General features: G+C 43.4%; 1 protein-coding gene across 1 annotated transcript in view; it reads right to left on the minus strand.

Moving 5' to 3' along the window:
• The window catches only part of LOC126473833 (ATP-dependent translocase ABCB1-like), a 213,264-nt gene that overhangs the window by 129,938 nt on the left and 60,821 nt on the right, over nucleotides 1–22,505 (minus strand). The window contains exons 7-9 of the mRNA XM_050101158.1: nucleotides 18,843–19,139; nucleotides 5,085–5,280; nucleotides 1,045–1,269 (exon numbers count right to left, since the gene is read on the minus strand). Coding sequence (XP_049957115.1) covers nucleotides 1,045–1,269; nucleotides 5,085–5,280; nucleotides 18,843–19,139 — 718 coding nt within the window. The remainder of the gene's footprint in view (nucleotides 1–1,044; nucleotides 1,270–5,084; nucleotides 5,281–18,842; nucleotides 19,140–22,505) is intronic.

Consider the following 22,505-nt stretch of genomic DNA (forward strand, 5'->3'; position numbering starts at 1 on the left):
TCCTAGTCTACACTCTGGCCAAATACGAGGGCTATTCGTTTACTAAAGTCCGCTTGATTGCAAAATGAAAACAGTGAAAATTAAAAAAAAATGTTTTATTTGATACATTTAGCTATCCTTTCAGCTACTTCTCTACATAGTCACTGCTCCAACTTAGACATTTGACATATCATTGCACCAACTTTCCAGTACCTTCATCATAGAAGGCAGCCACTTACGCTTTCCGCCAATTCTCTACGTGGTCCGCAGCTCGTTGTCTATGCCAAAACGTCGTCTTTATCGTCGGCAATTCACGTGAGGAGAGATGAAGCTGACAGGGAGCCACAACCGAGCTGTATGGCGGATGATAAAACGCTTCCCATCTAAAACGTTGCAAGAGCGTCTTCATTGCCCTGTAATGTGCGGCCGAGAATTGTATGGAAGAAGGAAATGCATGACGCTTACTTTATGTGGGCTGCATGAAATCAGGTCATATCTCTCAGCAGATACTCATAGTTTGCGGGAGACACTATTTTATAGGCACTTTTATCTGCTCGCTACCCAGTCGGAACTGAAAAATGTGATGTGACGCGATCGATGGGCATACTAGAGACACTGCCCTACACATCTGTGCAGAACTTCATCGGATTTTCTCTGTGATTTCCATTTCGCGACCGATTGGGTCTCAATAAACAATAACCCCCACCCCCCTACCTGTAAAAAAGACTTCCTAATATTTAAATTCATATACGACGTTAGCAAACTTCTCCTTCTGGAAAAAATTTACCTTGCTACTGTCAGTCTGCATGTTATATTCCTTCTTCGGCCATCGTCAGTTTTGCTGCCCAAGTAATAGAATCTGTTTAATCCTTGTGTCTCATTTCCTTCTTTAATTCCCTTTGCGTTGGCTGATTTGTTTAGACTTCATTAGCGCAAACAACGATGAAATAATACACGTCATCACGTAGTTTTCCGCCAAGACTACCGAAAGTGACCCACACTCAAAAAAGTTCTTATTGGAGAGTGTGAGACGTATTTACCTTACACATCATGTAAATACCTTACCTTGATTCCCTTCCGCGATGGGTATTCGAAGTGGACGTTCTTGAAAGTAACATCACCCTTGGCGTAGTAAGGTTTCTCGCCTTCTTCCGACAGGCTGTCGATGTTTGGTTTGCGGTCGATAACAGAGAACACCTTCGCGGCGGTACCCCTAGCCTCAGAGATCATCTCGATGTACGCTGACAATGAGGAGAATATCGACGACCCATGCGTCACCGAGTAGAACACCTGCAAAAGATTCAGTATTAGTCCCACAGTTCTGTCCCTGGGAAAGGATTGCCTAACCGGAAGGGATGAAGAGAAAAAGGCTGAACTAAGCGGGATACAGTCTGCGACATAGAATGTTGACTATCATAAATCTCAATGTGGCAGGGTAGACAGGCAGATAAATTGAATAGATATGGACCAAAAAGGCTAGCTAATGAATATGGCTATAAAGAACGTAACTGAGAAGGAATCTTCGATTGTTAGAAGAAATCAACCGATCGAAGAAAGGAACAGACAAAAATATTCAGGAAAAGGAAGAAATATGGCAAAATATACCATTTAGAAATGAACTCAACGGAAACTGCAGGGAAGATAAAGCGAAGTGGCACCCAGAGACAGAAAAGGAAAAAACTGTTTCAGCATATGGAAAATCCCAAATAGATTTTAGGGAAAGCAAGTACATAACATGAGATGAAGAGGTTGGCAAAAGAGAGGAAGCTGTGATGGGTCGCGTCAAAGCTGCCAGAAGAAAAAAACAACGAATAAATAAGTAGACTAAAAAGTAACATTCGTTGGATGGACAACACATTTCGTCATTTAAGATGGCAGTTGGTTCACTGACTAACACGAAAGAGAAAAATGTACAAGTAGTCCAAGATTTTTTAAAGTGCTAGTATTGTTCAAGAGATGTAACATATTCAGAGATTGTATGTAACGAAAGTAATGATATTTTGGTAACAATGGCAGATAAGTATGTGAAGTTACTGGAATTACGAATCAAGAAAAGACTGTGGGAGGTGACGAATTCAGAGATTGTTAGTAACAAAAGTAATTATATTCTGGTACCAATGCCTGATGAAGTATGTGAAGCTATTGGAATTAGGAATCAAGAAAAGTATCTGGGAGGTGACAAATTTTCAATAAAAACGGAAGCCAAAATAATGCAAAAGTAACCGAAACAATGGTTTGCAAAATGTCCACGGTAGAAGGTAATGCCCGAAAACTGTAACAACGCTGCAGCTGTTTTATTTCACGTGAAAGGTGGCAGACACGACATAAAAACTGTAAATGTAACAGTCTCCTCTCTATAATGTGCGAAATGTTCACCAACGCAGAGATAAAACAATGGATTTTAATTAGGTGAAAAAAAAATCTTTGTTTAGAAGTGGAAACAGAAAAAGGGAAGTTTCGGAAGAGGTTCCAGAATCGGCACTAGCCTCCATGCATGGGGTCTGTGTATACTACGAACCATGTTATTCAAATGAACGGTTGTCAGGTGTACCATCTGTTCACTTAGTGGATGGGCGATTCATCGAAAGATGAAAGAGTAAATACAGGTGTACTCCTGGAAGACATATTGTGATCCTAGCTGCTCATGTTGTATGAGGATGTGCGGAAAGGTAATACCTGCGAATTTTTTAATATTCTGTTCTCCATATGGGTTGAGGTACTGTTCGATATACATATCAGTCAGCCGACTTCTCCGCTTCGCTGACGCAAGATGAAACCTTCTGCCGCCAGACGGCTCCGACCTGTAGCGTGTAACATCGCTGTGCGTAACGTAACTACGTCGGTGTGTGAGAAACAGCGCGCTGTATTCTGGTTTATAACTGCAGAAAGAGTGCCTCTAATTGAAATCCTTGGAAAAATGGGAGCTGTGCATGGTGATGATTGTATCGACATCACCAACATGCCACGTTGAGTCGTTCGTGCTCATAATGAAGGAAACAATGGTGCCAACCTCAATGTGTGTGACAGAGCTCGGAGCGGACGACCATCTACGGTAACCGACGAGACTCATCGGAATCTGGTTATGATCAGAAAAAATCGTCGGTTAATACAAACACAGGCCTCAGGCATACCATGAGAGCATGTACAGACCATCACTACAGGACCATATCACAGAAAACTATCTGCAAGGAAAGGAGGAAAGGTGCCTCGATTTTCTCTGATGAGTTCTGAAACCTATACCGATGAGTCTCGACGGCTGCCGTATGCGGTCGTCCATTTCCAGCACTGTCATACACGTTCAGGTGAGCAATACCGTTTCCTTCTTTCGAGCATGAACAATCCAACGTCGCATATTACTGATATCGATGCAATCATCAAAGTACACATCTTTCATCCTTGCATGGCTTTCAGATGGACGCACGTCTTCTGCTGTCAGAAACTCGATTAAGGCACGCCATTCCTTACTTACCGACATGGTTACGTTACACACCGCCGTGCTACACTCTACAATTAGGAGCCATCTAGCGGTAGAGGATTGCAACTTTAGTTGGCGAAGCAACCGGTACTTGAATAGAATAAAGAATTAGGAGGCGTTACTTTACATCACGACCCTGTTAATCATCTGGAAAACAATACTACGTTTTAGCAACGTTAGACTTTTTACGTAGCATTCAGTTATCTATAAATGATTACTGGCAGATATATCCGTTCATATCTTGATACGATTTGGAAGAGTGCCAAAGATTATATTGCTTTAAATATTCACAGATGTAAATTTATTCGCTTCATAAGCCACCGAAAATTGGTTTCCTATAGCTAAAATATCAAAGAGTCGCATTTGGGATCAGTCAGCTCATGCAAATACCTGGTTGCCAATATTTGCTGGGATATGCAACGGAATGACAATATAGGCGCAATCTTATGTAAAGCGAATGAAATCTTTCTACAAAGGATATCGGTTACAAATCACTTGTGCGACCCACCCTAGAATATTATTCAGGTGTTTGTCCCCTATAACAGATACCGTGTGTCACAGGAAGAATGATCAGTATTCAGGATATGACATAAAAGATAATTCTAAGCAAAAAAAAAATCTAGTAAACGTGTGCTCTAAAACTGGACACCTCAAAAGCTATGAGCACTTTTTTATCTTCGCTACTGTAAACACAACTACTGAACAAGTGCTCACAACTCCTAAGGTACGCATTATAGAGGCCATGTTTACTAGGTAATTTTTTCTTGTTCTGGTCCGTACCACCTATTCCCAAAATATGAAAATATGGAAAGAAATGAGCTTGCAGTAGAAGTGGTTTCTTTCACAGTGTCGAAGACAATGTGCTCGTCGTTCTTAACGTATACATCGTAAAGCCCGTGATTACTAGACTTTTTTTGCTTCGAATGTTCGTTCCTGTCATATTCGTGAATACTGGCCGTTCCTCCTCGGACTTATTGTATAACTGACAGGGATTACTGAACGTATGCAAGTAAAGGCAGCACGAATGGTAACACGTTTGTTTGACTGAAGGGGGCGGGGAAGGGTATTCACTATGGGAAGTATACTGATCCACGCATTACACCGTGAGAGACAGAAGGAAGATTGGGGTTTATCGCCCCGTTTAACATCCCATCGACAACGAGATTATTAGACACGGAGCACAAACTGTGATTGGTTAATGATGGAGTAAGAAATGGTCCATGCCCTTTCAAAGGAGCCGTCCAGGCGTTTGCCATAAGCGATTTAGGGAAATAACAGGAAACGTACATCTGGATGGTCTAAGGTGAATTTGAACCGTCGTCGTCCCTGATGCGAGTCCAGTGCACAAGTGGTGCACCTCGCTACGTACTTCATAGTCGTTTACGGAGTTTTCATGTGGGTATAAATGCAGAACAGATACGTTTTAATGGATTTGGCACACTGTTACGGCGCAGTTGAAAGCCGAAAACCAAGCTCACACTAACATGCCACGACGAAAAAAGTTTCTTACCATTGTTACTAATCTGTTTCTGTTGTATATACCCACACAGAGTAGTGCATCCACCACCGATATAATATTTTGAAGCAGGTGGTCATTCCACAGTGTCGACGGAATATCTAGCACACTTACTGTGATCACGGTTGCTGCGTCGTACTTCCTCTGGCTCTCGGGATACTCCTTGTCCCTGAGGATGAGGTACACGCCGTACCAGGACGCCACGGCATACACGATGTACACGGAGAAAGACGAGATAGCAGAGTACAGTCCGCCAGCTAGGTTCCTCTTAAAGCCAACCTTCACAGCATCTTGCAACTTCTCGTTGAACCTGAAACATGTAGCAGGTTATTCTCGTGAGCTATAGATCATAACAGATGAGGCAGGTTGCCTAAGGGAAACTCAGTGATGGTTATGTCAACGATTTCTGTTTTTATAAATTATAACTCTCAGCTTCAGGTCACATGAAAATTGTGATTCACTCTCCTGGCCTGTTCATCTGCACATCTGATGCAACGAATATAAATCATTGGATGATGACTTGTTAAGAAATATGAACGGGCTGTAATAACATTTGTGTCACCTGACGCTGTAAAACAAACTACATATACTGGTATTAATCAGGCACGGATAATTGTTATCTATCGGCAGAAGAAAGGCAGCGTGACGGACCGTTACACTGTTCTTAAGAGTTTTATTAGATTGGCTGCGTGACACGTCCCCAGATTTTGTTTTCGTCCTTATCTGACAGCTGTCTGAGTTAATAAAGGGTGAGCAAATAAAAATGACCTGGAAAATACACTACGCAAAAGAATTAAGAGATTACTTTTTTAAATCACCATCATTTTCCCAAGATGCGATGCAGAAGTGCGAAATTTGACTCAAACATGCCTGCAACCCTCCATTGTAACGATGCAAAAGCGTAGCGCCCTGCGACCTCACCCTCGGGCATGGCGTTGCCTCCAGCAAGGTGTCCAGACATGCGAAAAATAGGTAAGCGTTAAGAAGATCATGTGAGGTGTAAGGTGGATTAATGTAACTTTGGCACAAAATTTCACCACAACTAGATCACGTAACTAATGAGGGAGGTATTGAATAGCATTGGGGAGAAGAGGAGTTTGTGGCACAACTTGACTAGAAGAAGGAATCGGTTGGTAGGACATGTTCTGAGGCATCAATGGATCACCAATTAGAATTGGGGGGCAGCGTGGAGGGTAAAAATTGTAGAGGGAGACCAAGAGATGAATACACTAAGCAGATTCAGAAGGAAGTAGGCTGCAGTAGGTACAGGGAGATGAAGAAGCTTGCACAGGATAGAGTAGCATGGAGAGCTGCTTCAAACCAGTCTCAGAACTGAAGAGCACAACAACAACAATGCCCAACGCCACCGTAGACAAGTTACACGGTAGTCGCCAACCCCCTCCCCCTCCCCTCCTTATCCACATCCCGTCCTTTTCCTTCCCGCCTCCGCTATGCACGCGTGTTCTTATGGGTGGCCGAGGAAAACATTTCAGACACGTCGCCGCTCAGTATCGACACGAAAAGGCTTCATATGGCATAAAAGCCGTTAATAAAACCACCCCTTCCCGTCGGACTCTTATTTACATAGATTTCGTAGTCGATAACGACAGATTAAGGAAAGGCAAACCTACGTTTCTAGCATTTGTAGACTTAAAGAAAGCTTTTGACAATGTTGATTGGAATACTCTCTTTCAAATTGTGAAAGTGGCAGGGGTAAAATACAGGGAGCGAAAGGCTATTTACAATTTGTACAGAAACCAGATGGCAGTTATAAGAGTCGGGGGGCATGAAAGGGAAGCAATGGTTGGGAAGGGAGTGAGACAGGGTTGTAGCCACTCCCCGACGTTATTCAATCTGTATATTGAGCAAGCAGTAAAGGAAACAAAAGAAAAGTTCGGAGTAGGTATTAAAATCCATGGAGAAGAAATAAAAACTTTGAGGTTCGCCGATGACATTGTAATTCTGTCAGAGACGGCAAAGGACTTGGAAGAGCAGTTGAACGGAATGGACAGTGTCTTGAAAGGAGGGTATAAGACGAACATCAACAAAAGCAAAACAAGGATTATGGAATGTAGTCGAATTAAGTCGGGTGATGCCGACGGAGTTAGATTAGGAAATGAGACACTTAAATTAGTAAAGGAGTTTTGCTATTTGGGGAGCAAAATAACTGATGATGGTCGAAGGAGAGAGGATATAAAATGTAGACTGGTAATGGCAAGGAAAGCGTTTCTGAAGAAGAGAAATTTGTTAACATCGAGTATAGATTTAAGTGTCAGGAAGTCGTTTCTGAAAGTATTTGTATGCAGTACGGCCATGTATGGAAGTGAAACATGGACAAGAGAATAGAAGCTTTCGAAATGTGGTGCTACAGATGAATGCTGAAGATTAGATGGGTAGATCACATAACTAATGATGAGGTATTGAATAGAATCGGGCAGAAGAGGAGCTTGTGGCACAACTTGACTAGAAGAAGGGATCGGTTTGTAGGATATGTTCTGAGACATCGAGGGATCACTAATTTAGTATTAGAGGGCAGCGTGAAGGGTAAAAATCAGAGGGAGGCCAAGAGGTGAATACACTAAGCAGATTCAGAAGGATGTATGCTGCAGTAGGTACTGGGAGATGAAGAAGCTTGCACAGGATAGAGTAGCATGGAGAGCTGCATCAAACCAGTCTCAGGACTGAAAACCACAACAACAACGACATTTTGGTGTGCGATGTACGACGGAACGATCATCTTGATCTGAAGTAGCAAAGCGTGTTTATGCCTTTTTCACCCCTCCTTTTCGCTCTCTGTTCTCATGATCGCGGGAGACGGGGTCAGGGAATGCATTGGGACTTGCATGAATAAAACACACAGGGTCCCTGTAAGAATCCACAGTTTGGTCATTTCACACTTCTGAGTAGCGTTGGTGGGAAAATGACGGGATTTCAAGAAATGACTCTTTAATTCTTTTGTGCAGTGTGCCTTAAAACAGGCAGTGGAAGTTACATCATCGGCCCTGAGTTGCCTGTCTCAAAATGAATGAAATATTTTCTGTGCTAGGTCTATTTTGTCCACCCTAATGTTAAACCATTGCGTTCTCACTAAGTTACCTGTATGGAGCTCATCGTGCAAGTATTCGAAAGTGAAATGTCAGCACAGGCTACGTCGGGTCAGTGTACTGAGAGCTTCAATTAATTCTCGCAGCTGAGGGAGCGGGGCAATAGTTATACTAGATCATCAAGGCAGACAGCGACAAGAGACCTACTGAACAGTAGGAGCAGTGGGCTTTCTGATGTCTGTGCGACTTTCAAGTGGAGTGAAAAAAAAAAAATGCCTGTGTATTGCTCTGAATACGGCGGGTTTTGCCCCTACAAACAGGCATTTGCAGGAAATGCATCTGTTTCATCTCAAGAAATCTGCTGCGGAAAATTGACGTTTGCTGGTGGAAATGTACGGAGAACATGCTGTGTCAGGAAAACATGCAGAGAATGGTTTACACGACTCACAGTCCCCGATTTGGAAGTGCATCACTAGATGCGTCCTGATCGATGTGGTGTACCATGAGCTGGTCAGACGGTGAACACTACGAAGCACAATTATTCAATTTGTCTCCCACGTTTTCAGAGACATGACAAAGTCATTCTGCTTCATGACAGTGCAACGTCACACGTTGCAAACAGAGTAAAGGAAACCTTCAAGAGACTTCGATGGCGTCTGTTTTCTGTCTAACGAACAGCGACAATTAATTTAGGTACTCAACAGATAACTTTGTAGCCCGGGTTCCCGGGTTCGATTCCCGGCGGGGTCAGGGATTTTCTCTGCCTCGTGATGGCTGGGTGTTGTGTGCTGTCCTTAGGTTAGTTAGGTTTAAGTAGTTCTAAGTTCTAGGGGACTGATGACCATAGCTGTTAAGTCCTATAGTGCTCAGAGCCATTTGAACCATTTTGATAACTTTGTATTATAAAGTACTGATTACCACAGAATGAAGAGCGTACTGACATAAAAGATAATGAGGGAAGGAAAGTTATGTCTGATTTGCAAATAACATTTTTATTTATTTATTTGTTGATAGCTATTGTAGTTAGTCAAAACAGTGTTTTCAGCCTGGATATATAACGCTGTTGGAGGACATATTCTGAATTATTTGTAACACAGTATCATTGTCCTTGGTTTTACCCTCGGTTTGTAATTCTCTGAAGGAAATGTCCGTGAAGGTTTTGGGTTGTCTAGCTCTGAAATAACATTGCACATCACTTGCTATCGGTGAGAACACATTTTCTGTGCAGTCGTAATGACAGTCACAAGTCCACCATCATTATCAAAGCAGTTAGACTTCACTGGGAAAACCATATGTTAAATACAAAAGTTAAAGATAAACTTAGCTTAACTGCACAGACACGGTGAAAAGAGTCGTCTTATACCGAGAGAGACCTTGGAGTCTTGCGAGGTCTTAGTCGCGGCCGGAAACTGTATGTTCTTTGCATGCGAGACGCATCACATGAAGTTCTTACCTTTAAGGTTGCCTACGAAACAGTTACTGCCGACCCATATCAATTTTCTGCACTGTTACCCTTTCAAAAGGAACGAAAAAAGGTTATTCAGCTTGGCTTTGAAAGGCTACAGAGATTAAACTCGTCAGGTACTCCCAAATTAATTGCTAATACCCTGTAACCAAATAAATGCATCCTGAGTAGCTGTTGACTAGATTGGCGTGTACACTCCTGGTGGTAGATCGATATTTTCAATTCACTCGCTTCCTGCACATTGTTTCAGTGTGTGTCATATTTTAGTGTCTACTCTTTCTTATCTGTATTTCGCCCTCCCTACCCCCCAGTCTCCCCCCCCCCCCACTCTCTCTCTCTCTCTCTCTCTCTCTCTCTCTCTCTCTCTCTCTCTCTCTCTCTCTCTCTCTGTGTGTGTGTGTGTGTGTGTGTGTGTGTGTGTGTGCGCGCGTGTGTGTGGTATAAGCGTGTGTGTTTTACTCGTTGTTGTCAAGAACTGCCTTGTGTGTTTTTAAATTCTACTACCTGTCACGTCAGCTTGACCTCACCTCACATTATATCGTATGGTATTATCTTTTGGGGTAATTCTTATGATTCAAGAAGGGTATTTTTGGCTCAAAAACGGTCTGTTCGAGCTATATGTGGTGTAAGTTCGAGGACCTCTTGTCGATCCCTTTTCAATAGTTTGGGAATTCTGACATTGCCCTCAACAGTATATATTTTCATTAATGTCGTTTGTTGTTAGCAATATTAGTTTATTCCCAAGAGTTAGCAACTTTCATTCAGTTAATACTAGGCAGAAATCAAATCTGCATGTGGAATGCACTTCCTTGACTCTTGTGCAGAAGGGAGTGCAGCTGCATCCATTTTCAATAAGCTACCACAAGAACTCAAAAATCTTAGCAGTAGCCCAAACTCTTTTAAGTCTAAACTGAAGAGTTACCTCATGGCTCACTCCTTCTATTCTGTCGAGGAGCTCCTGGAAGAGCTAAAAAATTAAGCAAATTCCAGTGTTATATTGTTGATTTTCTTTATTTAAACTTAGACTTGTCGCCTGAATAGGTTTCTTATATTTAATTTTATCTGTTTCTACTATCGTGTTATAATTTCATGTATTGACTCGTTCCATTACCATGGAGACTTCTCCTTAATTTGGTCCCACGGAACAATAAATAAATAAAATCTAGCGGATCGTCGTAGTTGCCCACAAACTGGCCTTCGGATCCTTACTTGTCTCTGTGCCTCCGGTTCCGCTGCCACCACCCACCACCTCTGCTGCCGCCACTACCTCTGCCTTTTCTACTGCCACCACCTTCGTTCGTTGCTGTTGTCGTCACCCCATGCCCCAGACATAGCTACTGTCATCCTTACTGTTTTGGTGACCTTTAGTCGTCAGCATCTGGTTCATCATCCACAAGTCCAATGCAGCCTTCCCCCATCATCATCGGCAACTTTTCCGCGGCCAACCCCACGACTCATTGCCGCTTATCGCCGCCCGCCATCGTGGATAACCCCATCAAATCAATCACCTGCGTCTCAGCAAATACTGCTCCACTGTCCCACATGGGAAATGTCATCTCACCCACCACCGAGCATCTGTCCTTTCCTGTCTACCGTATCGTCTCACACCACATTCAAAATACTTGCGTCTCCTTCTCTTCCCACACCTCCCTACCGTTTCTCAGTAAGCGGAGACTCCCACTCAGCAACAGTAACAACAGCATTTCACAAGCTTCTCTTCCACAAACTACACAACACCCGAGGCAAGCCATACTGAATGACCTGCACAACCAACAAATTCCATCATATCGTATCCAGCAACCATCATTCCCTCCAACAGCGACTGAAAACCCTCGAAATGCCAAAAAACCAATGCAGCTCCGAGTTCCACACTCAGAAAAGCCACAAACTCAATCAGACAACACTATAAAAATTCATGACAATTCCCACCCTCTGCAACGTCTTCCTCTGATTTTCACACCGGCACCATCTCCAATCCAGGTCCAAAAATTCCCCAAACCCAAATGTCTTATCTTCAAAATAAAAAAAATCTCCAAAACTTCCAAATCCTACAAACAATCCTGAGGAAAGGCTTTGTACTACTTAGGTACCTGAACATCAACTTTCACACTTACCCCCCTCTCCATAAACGATGTCCCATCTTTGGTTCCAAAGCCTCCTTACCACCCCTCGCCACTACACTCACCCAAAAACAACCCCAATGTTTCCCCCAGCATCCTCCCACACTCACACTTCGTAAGTAGGCTGTTTAGGTTTTTATGTTGGTAACACCACGTAGCGCTCTGTCTGAAAATCACTGACTGTGCTGTATCCAGTCTGTGGCTGGTTGGACTCATTGTTGGATTATTCACTTGTCTAGTGTTGGGCAGTAGGATGTGAACAGCGCGTAGCGTTGTACAGTTGGAGGTGAGCCGCCAGCAGTGGTGGATGTGGAGAGAGAGAGATGCCAGAGTTTTAAGCGGACGATCTGGACGTGTGTCCGTAAGAAAAAGGAAATTTGTTTAATTGGATGTCACAAAATTATATTTAATGACTTTTGAACGCTATTAAGGTAAATACATTGTTTGTGCTCTATCAAAACCTTTCATTTGCTAACTATGCCTATCAATAGTTAGTGCCTTCAGTAGTTAGAATCTTTTATTTACCTGGCAGTATTGGCGCTCGCTGTATTGCAGTAGTTCGAGTAACGAAGATTTTTGTGAGGTAAGTGATTCATGAAAGGTATAGGTTATTGTTAGTCAGGCCCATTCATTTGTAGGGATTATTGGAAGTCAGATTGCTTTGCGCTAAAAAAATACTGTGTGCCAGTTTAGTGATGATCAGAACAAGTAAAGAGAGAACTGTCTGCATACGTTCAGTTTTACTCAGCTGTCTTTGTATCATATAACGTAGAAGTTTTTCCAGCACTGTCATTCATAATTTTTCAAAGGGGACGTTACAACTTCACTTTCTACTTCCTCACCTGCGATATCGAGGGGCGGCACGAAGTTGACCACGATATTAACGGTGAGGAGGTGGAAAGTGAATTGAACACCCAACCTGAATTAAAAGTCCTACAAATCCCCCCATATCAATAACGTCCTCAGCCCCCTTATCTTATCCATGTTTTTACTGAGTCTGCCTCAATCATTGACGATCTCCTTGAAGATGGGACCTTGATATACCATCACCACCACAAGGTCAAATCTTCCAGATCCTATCATCAGTCCTATTGCTGCCAAAGGGGTCACAGCCAATTGTAAAAACCCACCCACCTATCGACACTGTAAATCCTCTCATTTTCGTTAACGATGTCCTAACATTGCTTTCCCTTATACCTGCAATGCCTGCAACGACTCCCATCCCATCTATTCTGCGAAATTCATAGCCAGGCCCCAACCTACCAAACCGGAATTCAGTGTCTTGAACCACTGATAACTCCAACTATCCTCTCTGTGCAACTCTTATTGCTGAAAATATAAAAAACTTCATAATGATCATTGTCTTCTAAAACATCCATCCATTACCACATTTACACTCCCTTCAACAAATCTCCCTTCTAACTACTCCATCTCAACACCAAAATCACTTAATCCAACAACCAGGTCCACTTCATCTTGATCCACCTCAACACCATAGTCTAGACTCCCTCTAGTACCCACCTTCAGAAACTACTTGCAATCTCTTTATCATTGTGAAACAGCGTTACAACACTCTGTTCCACACATCTGTTCCCCCTTTTTGTGGATATCATTCCCCACTACAAATGCCATGTATTCCTCACAAATGAGATCTTCCTCACATCCAATCATACAATCAAAATCTTTCCCTACATTCTATACCACCCAGATAATCTCCATCCCTCGGCCAGAGGCAGAGCTACAATTGGGCACCAACATAATATCCCTGTTCGATCACAACCCTTCTACAGTACTAATCGTTACCCCATTCTTCAAAAACTTAACTGTAATCTGTTCCACTACCTGTATCCAAATAGATTCACACATATCGACTACACTTTTTCCACCTACTTTACTTCCAGTGACTTTAAAATCCATAGCACATCACCTGCAGAGCTCCAGCAGTGGTGTCAGTTTGCAGACTACCTCGAAGATGATGTTTCTCCCACTCTGTTCCCCAGTGCACCCATCCTTGAAGCAACACCATTCTGTACATCATATCAGCTTCTCCCAACCTCCTTGGAAAACTCACTACAGCAATCCTTGATCCAACTGGAGGTGACCATCATCTATTCTCCTCTACATCTATTACACCCAACCTCTTCCCCACGCACCTCATTCCAATCACTCCACAAAAGTTTTCCAAAACTACTTCTGGACCAAATGGAATGCCTACATGGAATTCATGATACCCACATTTGAAGCCACCCATTCAAATTCTGTCAGTTTGATACACTCCATATCCTCCCTTCAGCAGACCTTGTCAGGCACTACATCCATCCAAAATTCTAATAATACCATATATCCTCATTTCACCACCCTATGTCCACATTCCTGGGGACCTCATTTTGATTACTCCCTATTCTACTCCTGACTCCAAGCTTCCATTACTTAGACAATAGCCGCGCGGATTAGCCGAGCGGTCTGAGGCACTGCAGTCATAGACTGTGCAGCTGGTTCCAGCGGAGGTTCGGGTCCTCCCTTGGGCATGGGCGTGTGTGTTTGTCCTTAGGATAATTTAGGTTAACTAGTGTGTAAGCTTAGGGACTGATGACCTTAACAGTTAAGTCCGATAAGATTTCATACACATTTGAACAATTTTTGAACATTTGAACTTAGACAATATACCACAAACAGAATTAAATCAAACTATCACAAAACAGACATAAAACAAGTACTTCCCAAAAAACACAACTCTTTGCTTGGTCACGACCTTATTACCTACCGACACCTCCAAGAATGACCCCTCTCGTTTCAGACCATCCTTGCAACCTTTTGCAAGATGTTCCTCTCCACACGTTACTTCTTGAACTGTGGAACTTTTCCTCAGACCAAACAAACACCATACCAATACTTCTTCCTACCACTTCATCAACTTCACCTCTCTGTTCAGCAAGGTCTGTGAATCCATTATATCCTGATGCATCCATGAACACCTGAACTGATGGTTCAAATGGCTCTGAGCACTATGGGACTTAACTGCTGAGGTCATCAGTTCCCTAGAACTTAGAACTACTGAAACATAACTAACCTAAGGACATCACACACATCCATGCCAGAGGCAGGATTCGAACCTACGACCGTAGCGGTAGCGCGGTTCCAGACTGTAGCGCCTAGAACCGCTCGGCCACAACGGCCGGCTACCTGAACTGACACCACTTCCTTCCTGTTAACCAGTGTGTCTTTTAACTTCTTCTCTGATGACCAACTAATGTACCTAATTCATCTCCTAACCCACCAGCTCAATGCACAGAAAAAAAAAAGTGTATGGCCATGTACGTTCTGGCCTCCTTTTCAAACTCCAGACTTATGCATCTTCCTATGTGACTGCCCATCGATTATCACTGTAAACAATACCAATGCCCTTATCTTCCACCCCACTGCAGGAGTGCCACAAAGTCCTATCCCCTCTCCTCTTCTTTATCTCCCCTATATTGCCAGTACACTCAAATGACCTCCATCTGTCCACCTCCTTCAGTATGCTAATAACACTGCTTTCGTCGTCCTCTGCTGTGCACTCCAGAGATCCCAATGATCCTTCAAAATCCAGTTCAATCAGGTTACCTCCTGGTACAACCAATGGCTCCTCAAGATCAACCCTCCAAAACCTTGACAATAATTACTGGATTAACAGTCTGCAGCTTCTGTCGCCAAACATCTACTTCATCATTGACAACCATTCTTTCTCATTAACTAACGTATTAAAATACTTTAGAGTAGCACTTGATTGCCAACTAGCATGGAACCCCCATCAACTAACCATTCGACAGAAAACCCACAGTAAATTACATTTATTAAAACTACTAACTGGCCGAACTTGGGGTTTTAACGACTCAACTACCCACCTCATCCTGCAAAACGTTGAGCTGACCCATCGTTCCCATGCAGCTGTTGCAAGATGACTCACTCTCCCTATACCTTCCTCCAAATCCTTGAACATCATGCTACCACCTCACTTTCCACACTATTTATCTTCTTCCAAGTGGATCCTCCTCAGTGTTATCAAATTCCCTCCTTCCCCCCACTTCGCACCCACATTTCTGCATATCTTGCACTATCCACAACCTAGATTTCAGTAACCCCATTGTTTACTCTCTGACTCCCTATCCCAACACAGCTTCCACTGACTCCCTCTCCAAGAGAATGAAATCCACACTGATATTTATCCATCCTACCAACTACTATTCCTGAACCATCTGAATCCGTATCGGAGCTCACCTTTGCCCCCTACCTCAACCCTCTCCATCTCTACCCATTCCTTATCTCTCGATACCATGGCCATAGTCGCCAACCAATCTCCTCCTCCCTTCTTGTCTAACCATTATTCACCCTAACACACACCTTCATTCCTATCGATACCACCCAACAGTCTACATATTTACTCCTACACCCTTGTACCCTACAGAACACCAACTGTTTCAGTCTCCCCTCAGTCATTTTACCAGTGCAGTTGTTCAGCCTTTAGTGAATGTATAGTGCTCCTTTCTAATGTATGTCACTGTCATTTACAACTTGGTTCAATTATCTATTTATTTTTTCTTTTATCTTTACCAGCTAGTCTTTTTAAGAAACTAAGGGAAACATCCTGTATTATGTAACTAACGTTATTCAGTTCACCTTCTTATAGATTAAAAAAAATGTTATTTTTGCGTCCTTAAATCTTGTTGCATGTCCTTGTTTATACTGTAACTAGCGGAGTACTCATGTTACTCTAATCTTCTGTTAGGTTATCTCCTCCTTTCCCCTCTCCCTATCCAACTCATCATTCACCCCACCCCCTCTCCACCTCCTCCTGTCCCTCTCTGTCCACCTCCTCCACTCCCTCTCTCCTCATGTGTTCCTCTGTCCATCTTCCCCTTCTCCCACTGTTCAAATCTTCTTCCCCCTCTATTTCCATCCCCCTTCCCCTTCTCTTTGTCCTTCTCCTTCTCTCCACTCTCTGTCAGTCTCCTTCTACATGTCCATTGCCTTCTCCCCCTCTCTCTGACCATCTCCTCCAATCACCAGTCCGTTTCCACCTCTTCTTCTATCCATCTCTTCCTCTCCCCTCTCTTTGTCCCTGTCCCCTCTCACCATCTATCTCTTCCATACCTATCTGTATCCCTCTTCCTCCTCTCTATCTGTCCATCTCCTTCTTCCCTCTTCGCTCTCAATGTTATCACGCTCACCCTGATAGGAAGCTAGCTGTTCTTAGCTCCATAGCATTTATTTCCAGATCGTAACTAAAATTGCACCAAATTTGGTTGAAATCGCTCCAAGGTTTTAGGATGAACTCTTCATCCGTGGCTTTTCCCGTGTTCGCATGTGTAAAATATATTTCACATATATTTAACATATTTCATACGTATTTGTGCCCATATTTCACCTGTATCTCTAGGGAATTTCACTCTGCAGTGTCATCTACAAGCAGCTCAATGTTTATGACGTCGAATCTCCTGAACTCTGTGCTGTACAATAATATAATTTTGCATGTACAGCAGGTTGTATAAGCAGCAGCAACACTCGCTGTGTGCGAGCGGGCATTATCTTGCTGAAATGTAAGCCCAGGATGGCTTGTCACGAAGGACAACAAGACGTAACAACGTATAACTGTGCTATAAGGGTGCCACAGATGACAAGCAAACGGTTCCTGGTAATAAAGGAAATAGTTTCGGAGTCCAGCATTCCAGCTTTTCAAGACGTATGACGCTCCGCACACAGGTGGGATACCAACCTGACTGTCGCCCTGCTTACGGCCCAGCAACCAGGATTTTGGACTGTTATGGCATTTTATTTCACAGCCGCGCGGGGTAGCTACACAGTCATAGGGCGCTTTGCCACGGTTCGCACGCCCTCCTCCTCCACCTCCCCCCAGCCCCCCTGTCGGTGGTTCGAGTCCTCCCTCAGGCATGGGTGTGGGTGTTGTCGTTAGCGTAAGTTAAGTTCGATTAAGGAGTGTGCCAGCCTAGGGATCGATGAGCTCAGCAATTTGGTCCCATGGGAACGTACCTCACATTTTAAATTTCACAGCAAGATCCCTTTGGTTGTCATCCGGGACACCTTTGCAGTACAGCGGTATGTCGCTAATTTTCTACGCCCCAATTTATTGCCCTTCATGCAAGCTATCCCGGGTTTTCATTTCAGCAAGATAATGCACTCCGCACACGGTTAAAGTTTCTGCTACTTGTCTTCATGCTTGGCAAACCACACTTTGGCCAGCAAGCTCACCGGATCTCTCCCCACTGACAAGTTTTGGGGCTTTATGGGCAGGACCCTCCAACCATCTCGGGATTATTAGTATCTAACACACCAGTTGGACAGAATATGGCATGATATCCCTTAGGAGGATGTTATACGGGAGCAAAGGTAACAAAGGTGGGCGCCGGCAACGCATATTACACCACAGAGGACGAGATTGTCTATGCTCAAGATATACCAAAGGCACCATGGTAAACACCGGCTATTTCCATGCAAGATAATGGAAACAGACATTCCGAGCACTACTTCCTGCAAGGGGAGCTCGAGCCACGGCCTGCAGGAAGTATCACTACCCCAAAACCTGATTGGCTGGAGACAGTTATTTGGGGCTAGAACCAGCCCACGAGTTCACGCCGGATGCCGACCTCGTGTACTGCGACCGTTGAAGATTACGTCTTCGTCTCTGAATTGGACTGTTACTAGCTTGTGTCTGTGTTACCACGAACCTTTGTGGAAAATCAGAAGTGAATTTTTGTTTGCCTCAATTAGGAGACTTTTACTGGCATCGCTATTGTTACCTTTCGTTTGTTGCTGTGTCATCAAGCTTGGAACTTACATCAATAAAAGTTGTGTTTGTGAAAAATTGCGAATTGTCAGTGACAACAGAGGATATTGAACAACTTTATCAATCAGTGAAAAGCCGAATAACTGCTTGCATAATTGCCAGAAGTGGACCAAAACGTTATTGACTTGATAAATTTGCGAAAATCTTTCTCTTGAATAAATCTTTTTTTCTGAAATGGTTATCATTTGTTTGTCTATAGATGTGAATACTTCAATCGATATCCGTCCCATTCGGATGATTCGTCCATGATGCGTCATTTCTTTTTTCTTACAGTGTATATGCTAATGCGAAGGTCGTGGGAAAAATCAAAGCAGTAGTAGAAAAATAAGTTCAGCTAGGATGTAGATGTCTCCGTCGGGGACTCGCCAGTCAGAAGGGACGGTTACCGGGTGCATGTCTTACCTCTGGACTTCCTTCTGCTGTCCTCCGAAGGCGACGACGGTGCGGATGGCGCCGAGCACCTCCTCGGCGACGGCGCTGGCCTTGCCTCGGGCGTCCGCCTCCTCGCTGCAGAGCCGGCTGGTGTAGGAGTCCGCGGCCTTGAGCGAGGCGGCGGTGAGCGGCACGGCGGCCAGGCACGCCAGCGACAGCTCCCAGCCGCGGTACACCGCCACCGCCAGCGCGCCGCCGTGGCTCACCAGCTGCATCGCGAACCGCACCACCAGCTCTCCGATGCCGAAGTTCAACTCCTGCAGCTGCCTGCAACCGACACCGGAACCCACGCTACACTAGCGTCGTGCTGAATGTCCGTGGTCTTGCGTCAGTAACGCGTTCCATGCGACCGGTCAGCGAAGCTCGTCTTCATTTCTCATACAACTACGATCAGGATGTAAGCTGAAGAAATGAAACGGACGGGACTCGAACCCGGGTCTTCTTGCTTACTAGGCAGAGATGCTGACCATTACAACACCACAGCACTGACTGCCCAAGTCCAGGGGGCCTCCCCAAGACAAACTTCATTTAATATCACGAGCTATTCCCCCCTCACAAGTAAGCATAGAGAACAGTGGTCTTCCTAGTAACTTTGTCCAGTTAAGAGTGACCCACATTGGCAATAGTGACAATTAAGGGTGAAAAATAAGCTGGAGATACGAAGTTTGTGTTGGGGAGAACATTCGCCTTATGTATTGGGTCCACCACTGTTGACCACAATGCTGTGGTTGTGTAATATTCAACCAGACCCAGTCAAGGAGACCCAGTTTTTATTTATTTATTTATTTTTTTAGACAACATAGTTTTATGGAGATAACAGCGATTACTTGCTTATAATCAATTACTCAAAATGACAGTCACAATCGCATTATTTATTTTGCCTCCAACCGGTTGCAACCCACGATGGGGTCATCTTCAGAGCAATTTACACCATCTGGTCGCTCACTGAAGTCGTCACCCTGCCTGTTCATGGTTACCAACCGTGCACAGGCAGGGTGACGACTCCAGCGAGCGACCACATGGTGTTAATTGCCCTGAAGATGACCCCATCGTGGGTTGCAACCGGTTGGCGGCAAAATATATAATGCGATTGTGACTTATTTTGAATAATTGAAGGAGACCCGGGTTCGAGTCCCGGCTGTGTCACAAGTTTTAATTCATTTCCTCAGCCTTCACCCTTATCGTAGATAAAGATAAGACTAAAATGTCTCGGGGAGAATTTAATTATAAGTTCTCATACAACTGATTGCACAAGGGCTACTCAGCAATGGCTCTGAGCACTATGGGACTTAACTTCAGAGGTCATCAGTCCCCTAGAACTTAGAACTAATTAAACCTAACTAACCTAAGGACATCACACACATCCATGCCCGAGGCAGGATTCGAACCTGCGACCGTAGAGGTCGCGCGGTTCCAGACTGAACCGCTTGGCCACACCGGCCGGCATTAACACCGTCTGTATATGTGCGTATCGCTATCCCATGACTTCTCTCCCCTCAGTGAAAATTGTGCTAGAATGTCGCCGAAATCAACAAGCACACTGCCGAGTTATCCACAGCGTTAGCGTCCTGCACCATTAAAAGCTTGTGGTTTGTTTCCATAACTGGGCAAGCTGAAGATGAAAGTGTACAGCGATACGATGCGTTCTACGTACATGAGCGCTCTACCAAAACTACGGTACACTACATAAAATGACGTAGTAAAAGGCAGGATTACCGGTAGTCTTGGCAGCACTGGTAGGAACGTAAGCAAGCAATGTGTAACTGGGACCCGATGAGTTCTCTTTGTTTCTGGTTTGTGCGTTTGTTTGTTTTGCACAGAATTAGCACCACACATCAACCATTGTTAGTGCACTGCGTATCCTTAGAGGATATAAACTGCATTTTATAGGTATAAAAGGTAGTTGATCGCGTAACTCCTGCGCTTTTATGTAACAGAATCTGGTACAGTTTACATGTACAAACATAAGAAATCTGTATTATTGTAGTTGTTATTTGTACTTTATATAACGTTCTTCATCATGATCAAAAGCAAGAGTTTGCTTTTATTAAGGATAAATGCAGAATTTGTTTCTGAATAACATAAATATGTTTTATACATGTTCGATGAAGTACTGGAAGCGATGTTTAGAACATTTTTTTGTGTTATTTTTTATTTTACCCTTTTATTGAAGAGACTGCCTTTTGCAGCGCTAAATGATAAAACTGTATCGTTTTCCTTTATTTTCAATGCAACATCCCTCTGTTTCACGTTACAAATCAACAACTTTTCATAAAAAACTGAATTACACATTGAAAATTAAAATTTTGATATATATACTGTTTATTTTTGAGTAACAGACAGTAGGGTAATGTGGTACAATTGCGATCATTTTGGGCAAATGTTACTGTAGCTGGAAACATATTGAAAAAAGAAATAATGTTAGCTATGGCACTTTTTCTTGGATGTTTAATGAATATGTAACACAAATATTGGACAGTTACAAATGTTCGTATAAACACAAGAAAAAGTTGACGCTGACGTGTGCTGAGTTTCTAGTCAAGGTATCTAACGGACCTCTTTGACAGCTTTTATATTACTCGATTCATCGCAGTCAAGCTCACAAAAGATTTTCCTTACTTTGGCGTAGTTGATACAGCAACACAAAGAAGCATTACGATAAGAACCCCATTGTGTAAGAAAGGCTGAAGGGGGAGGGGCAGTGAAGGTGCTTTTTCCCAGAATTTCTGCACCCGCTGATGAGCTTTCACATCGATTTTCTTGCCACGGGAAATTAATTTATCCAGATCAGAGTAATCTGATCGCACCTCTTCTGCAACTCTGTGTAACATATGTGCAAGGCAAATGACGTATCTCCTACTGGGGTAGAGAACCAGAAGATCCTTAACTGCTTTAGCCATGTATGAAGCACCATCTGTTACTAGCAGCAAAACGTTGTACCTGTTCACACAAATCGGTTACAGTATTCTCATACACTTGTCAAACGTTACAATACCCGGATTCGTGTACAAATTGTAATAAAATTCACCCGTAAGTTCTGAAAAAAAAAAGACTTGACATTAAGACCCCAGCGTGGCTGTGTACTATCGAGGTGCGAGCATTCTAGAGTCAATTTTAGTGCGCGATTCCAATTCTTGGCTTTGAGTTCTGACGTTATGTGTGACGACATGAGTTTCATATGCGAAGGATGTAAGCGGCCTGTTATTAAACGTTATCTGTGGTTGTCTTAGAAACTGGAGTAAACTATGCTATTTACTCCGAATACCTAGCAATTTCCGAGGGTGTGGTTTGGCAGCAACCTTAAAGCACAGTATAAATTGCTTTGAATGAGACAAGTAGCAAACATATTCAAAATCTTCCCTCTAATAAACAGATGGTTGTTTTTATTCCGAATGTGGCACGATTACGGAATGTGAGATTAGGCATGAAGCTAAGAGCATAGTTGAAACGCTCTGCAGTAATCCTTGCATTTTGTTTCTCATAAATATTTGGGTGATTTTTGCGTAAATGGCGTTATTTTTTCTAGTATTTAATGTGTTAGTATCGCTCTGTCTACTTGAGCTACATAGCGCAATGCAGGTTGTTGATCCAACGCTTTGTCATTTTCCACGAATTTTCGTTAGATGCGTAGTA

The sequence above is a fragment of the Schistocerca serialis genome, chromosome 4 (genome assembly GCF_023864345.2).
Source record: "Schistocerca serialis cubense isolate TAMUIC-IGC-003099 chromosome 4, iqSchSeri2.2, whole genome shotgun sequence".
NCBI classification, from domain to species: Eukaryota; Metazoa; Arthropoda; class Insecta; order Orthoptera; family Acrididae; genus Schistocerca; species Schistocerca serialis.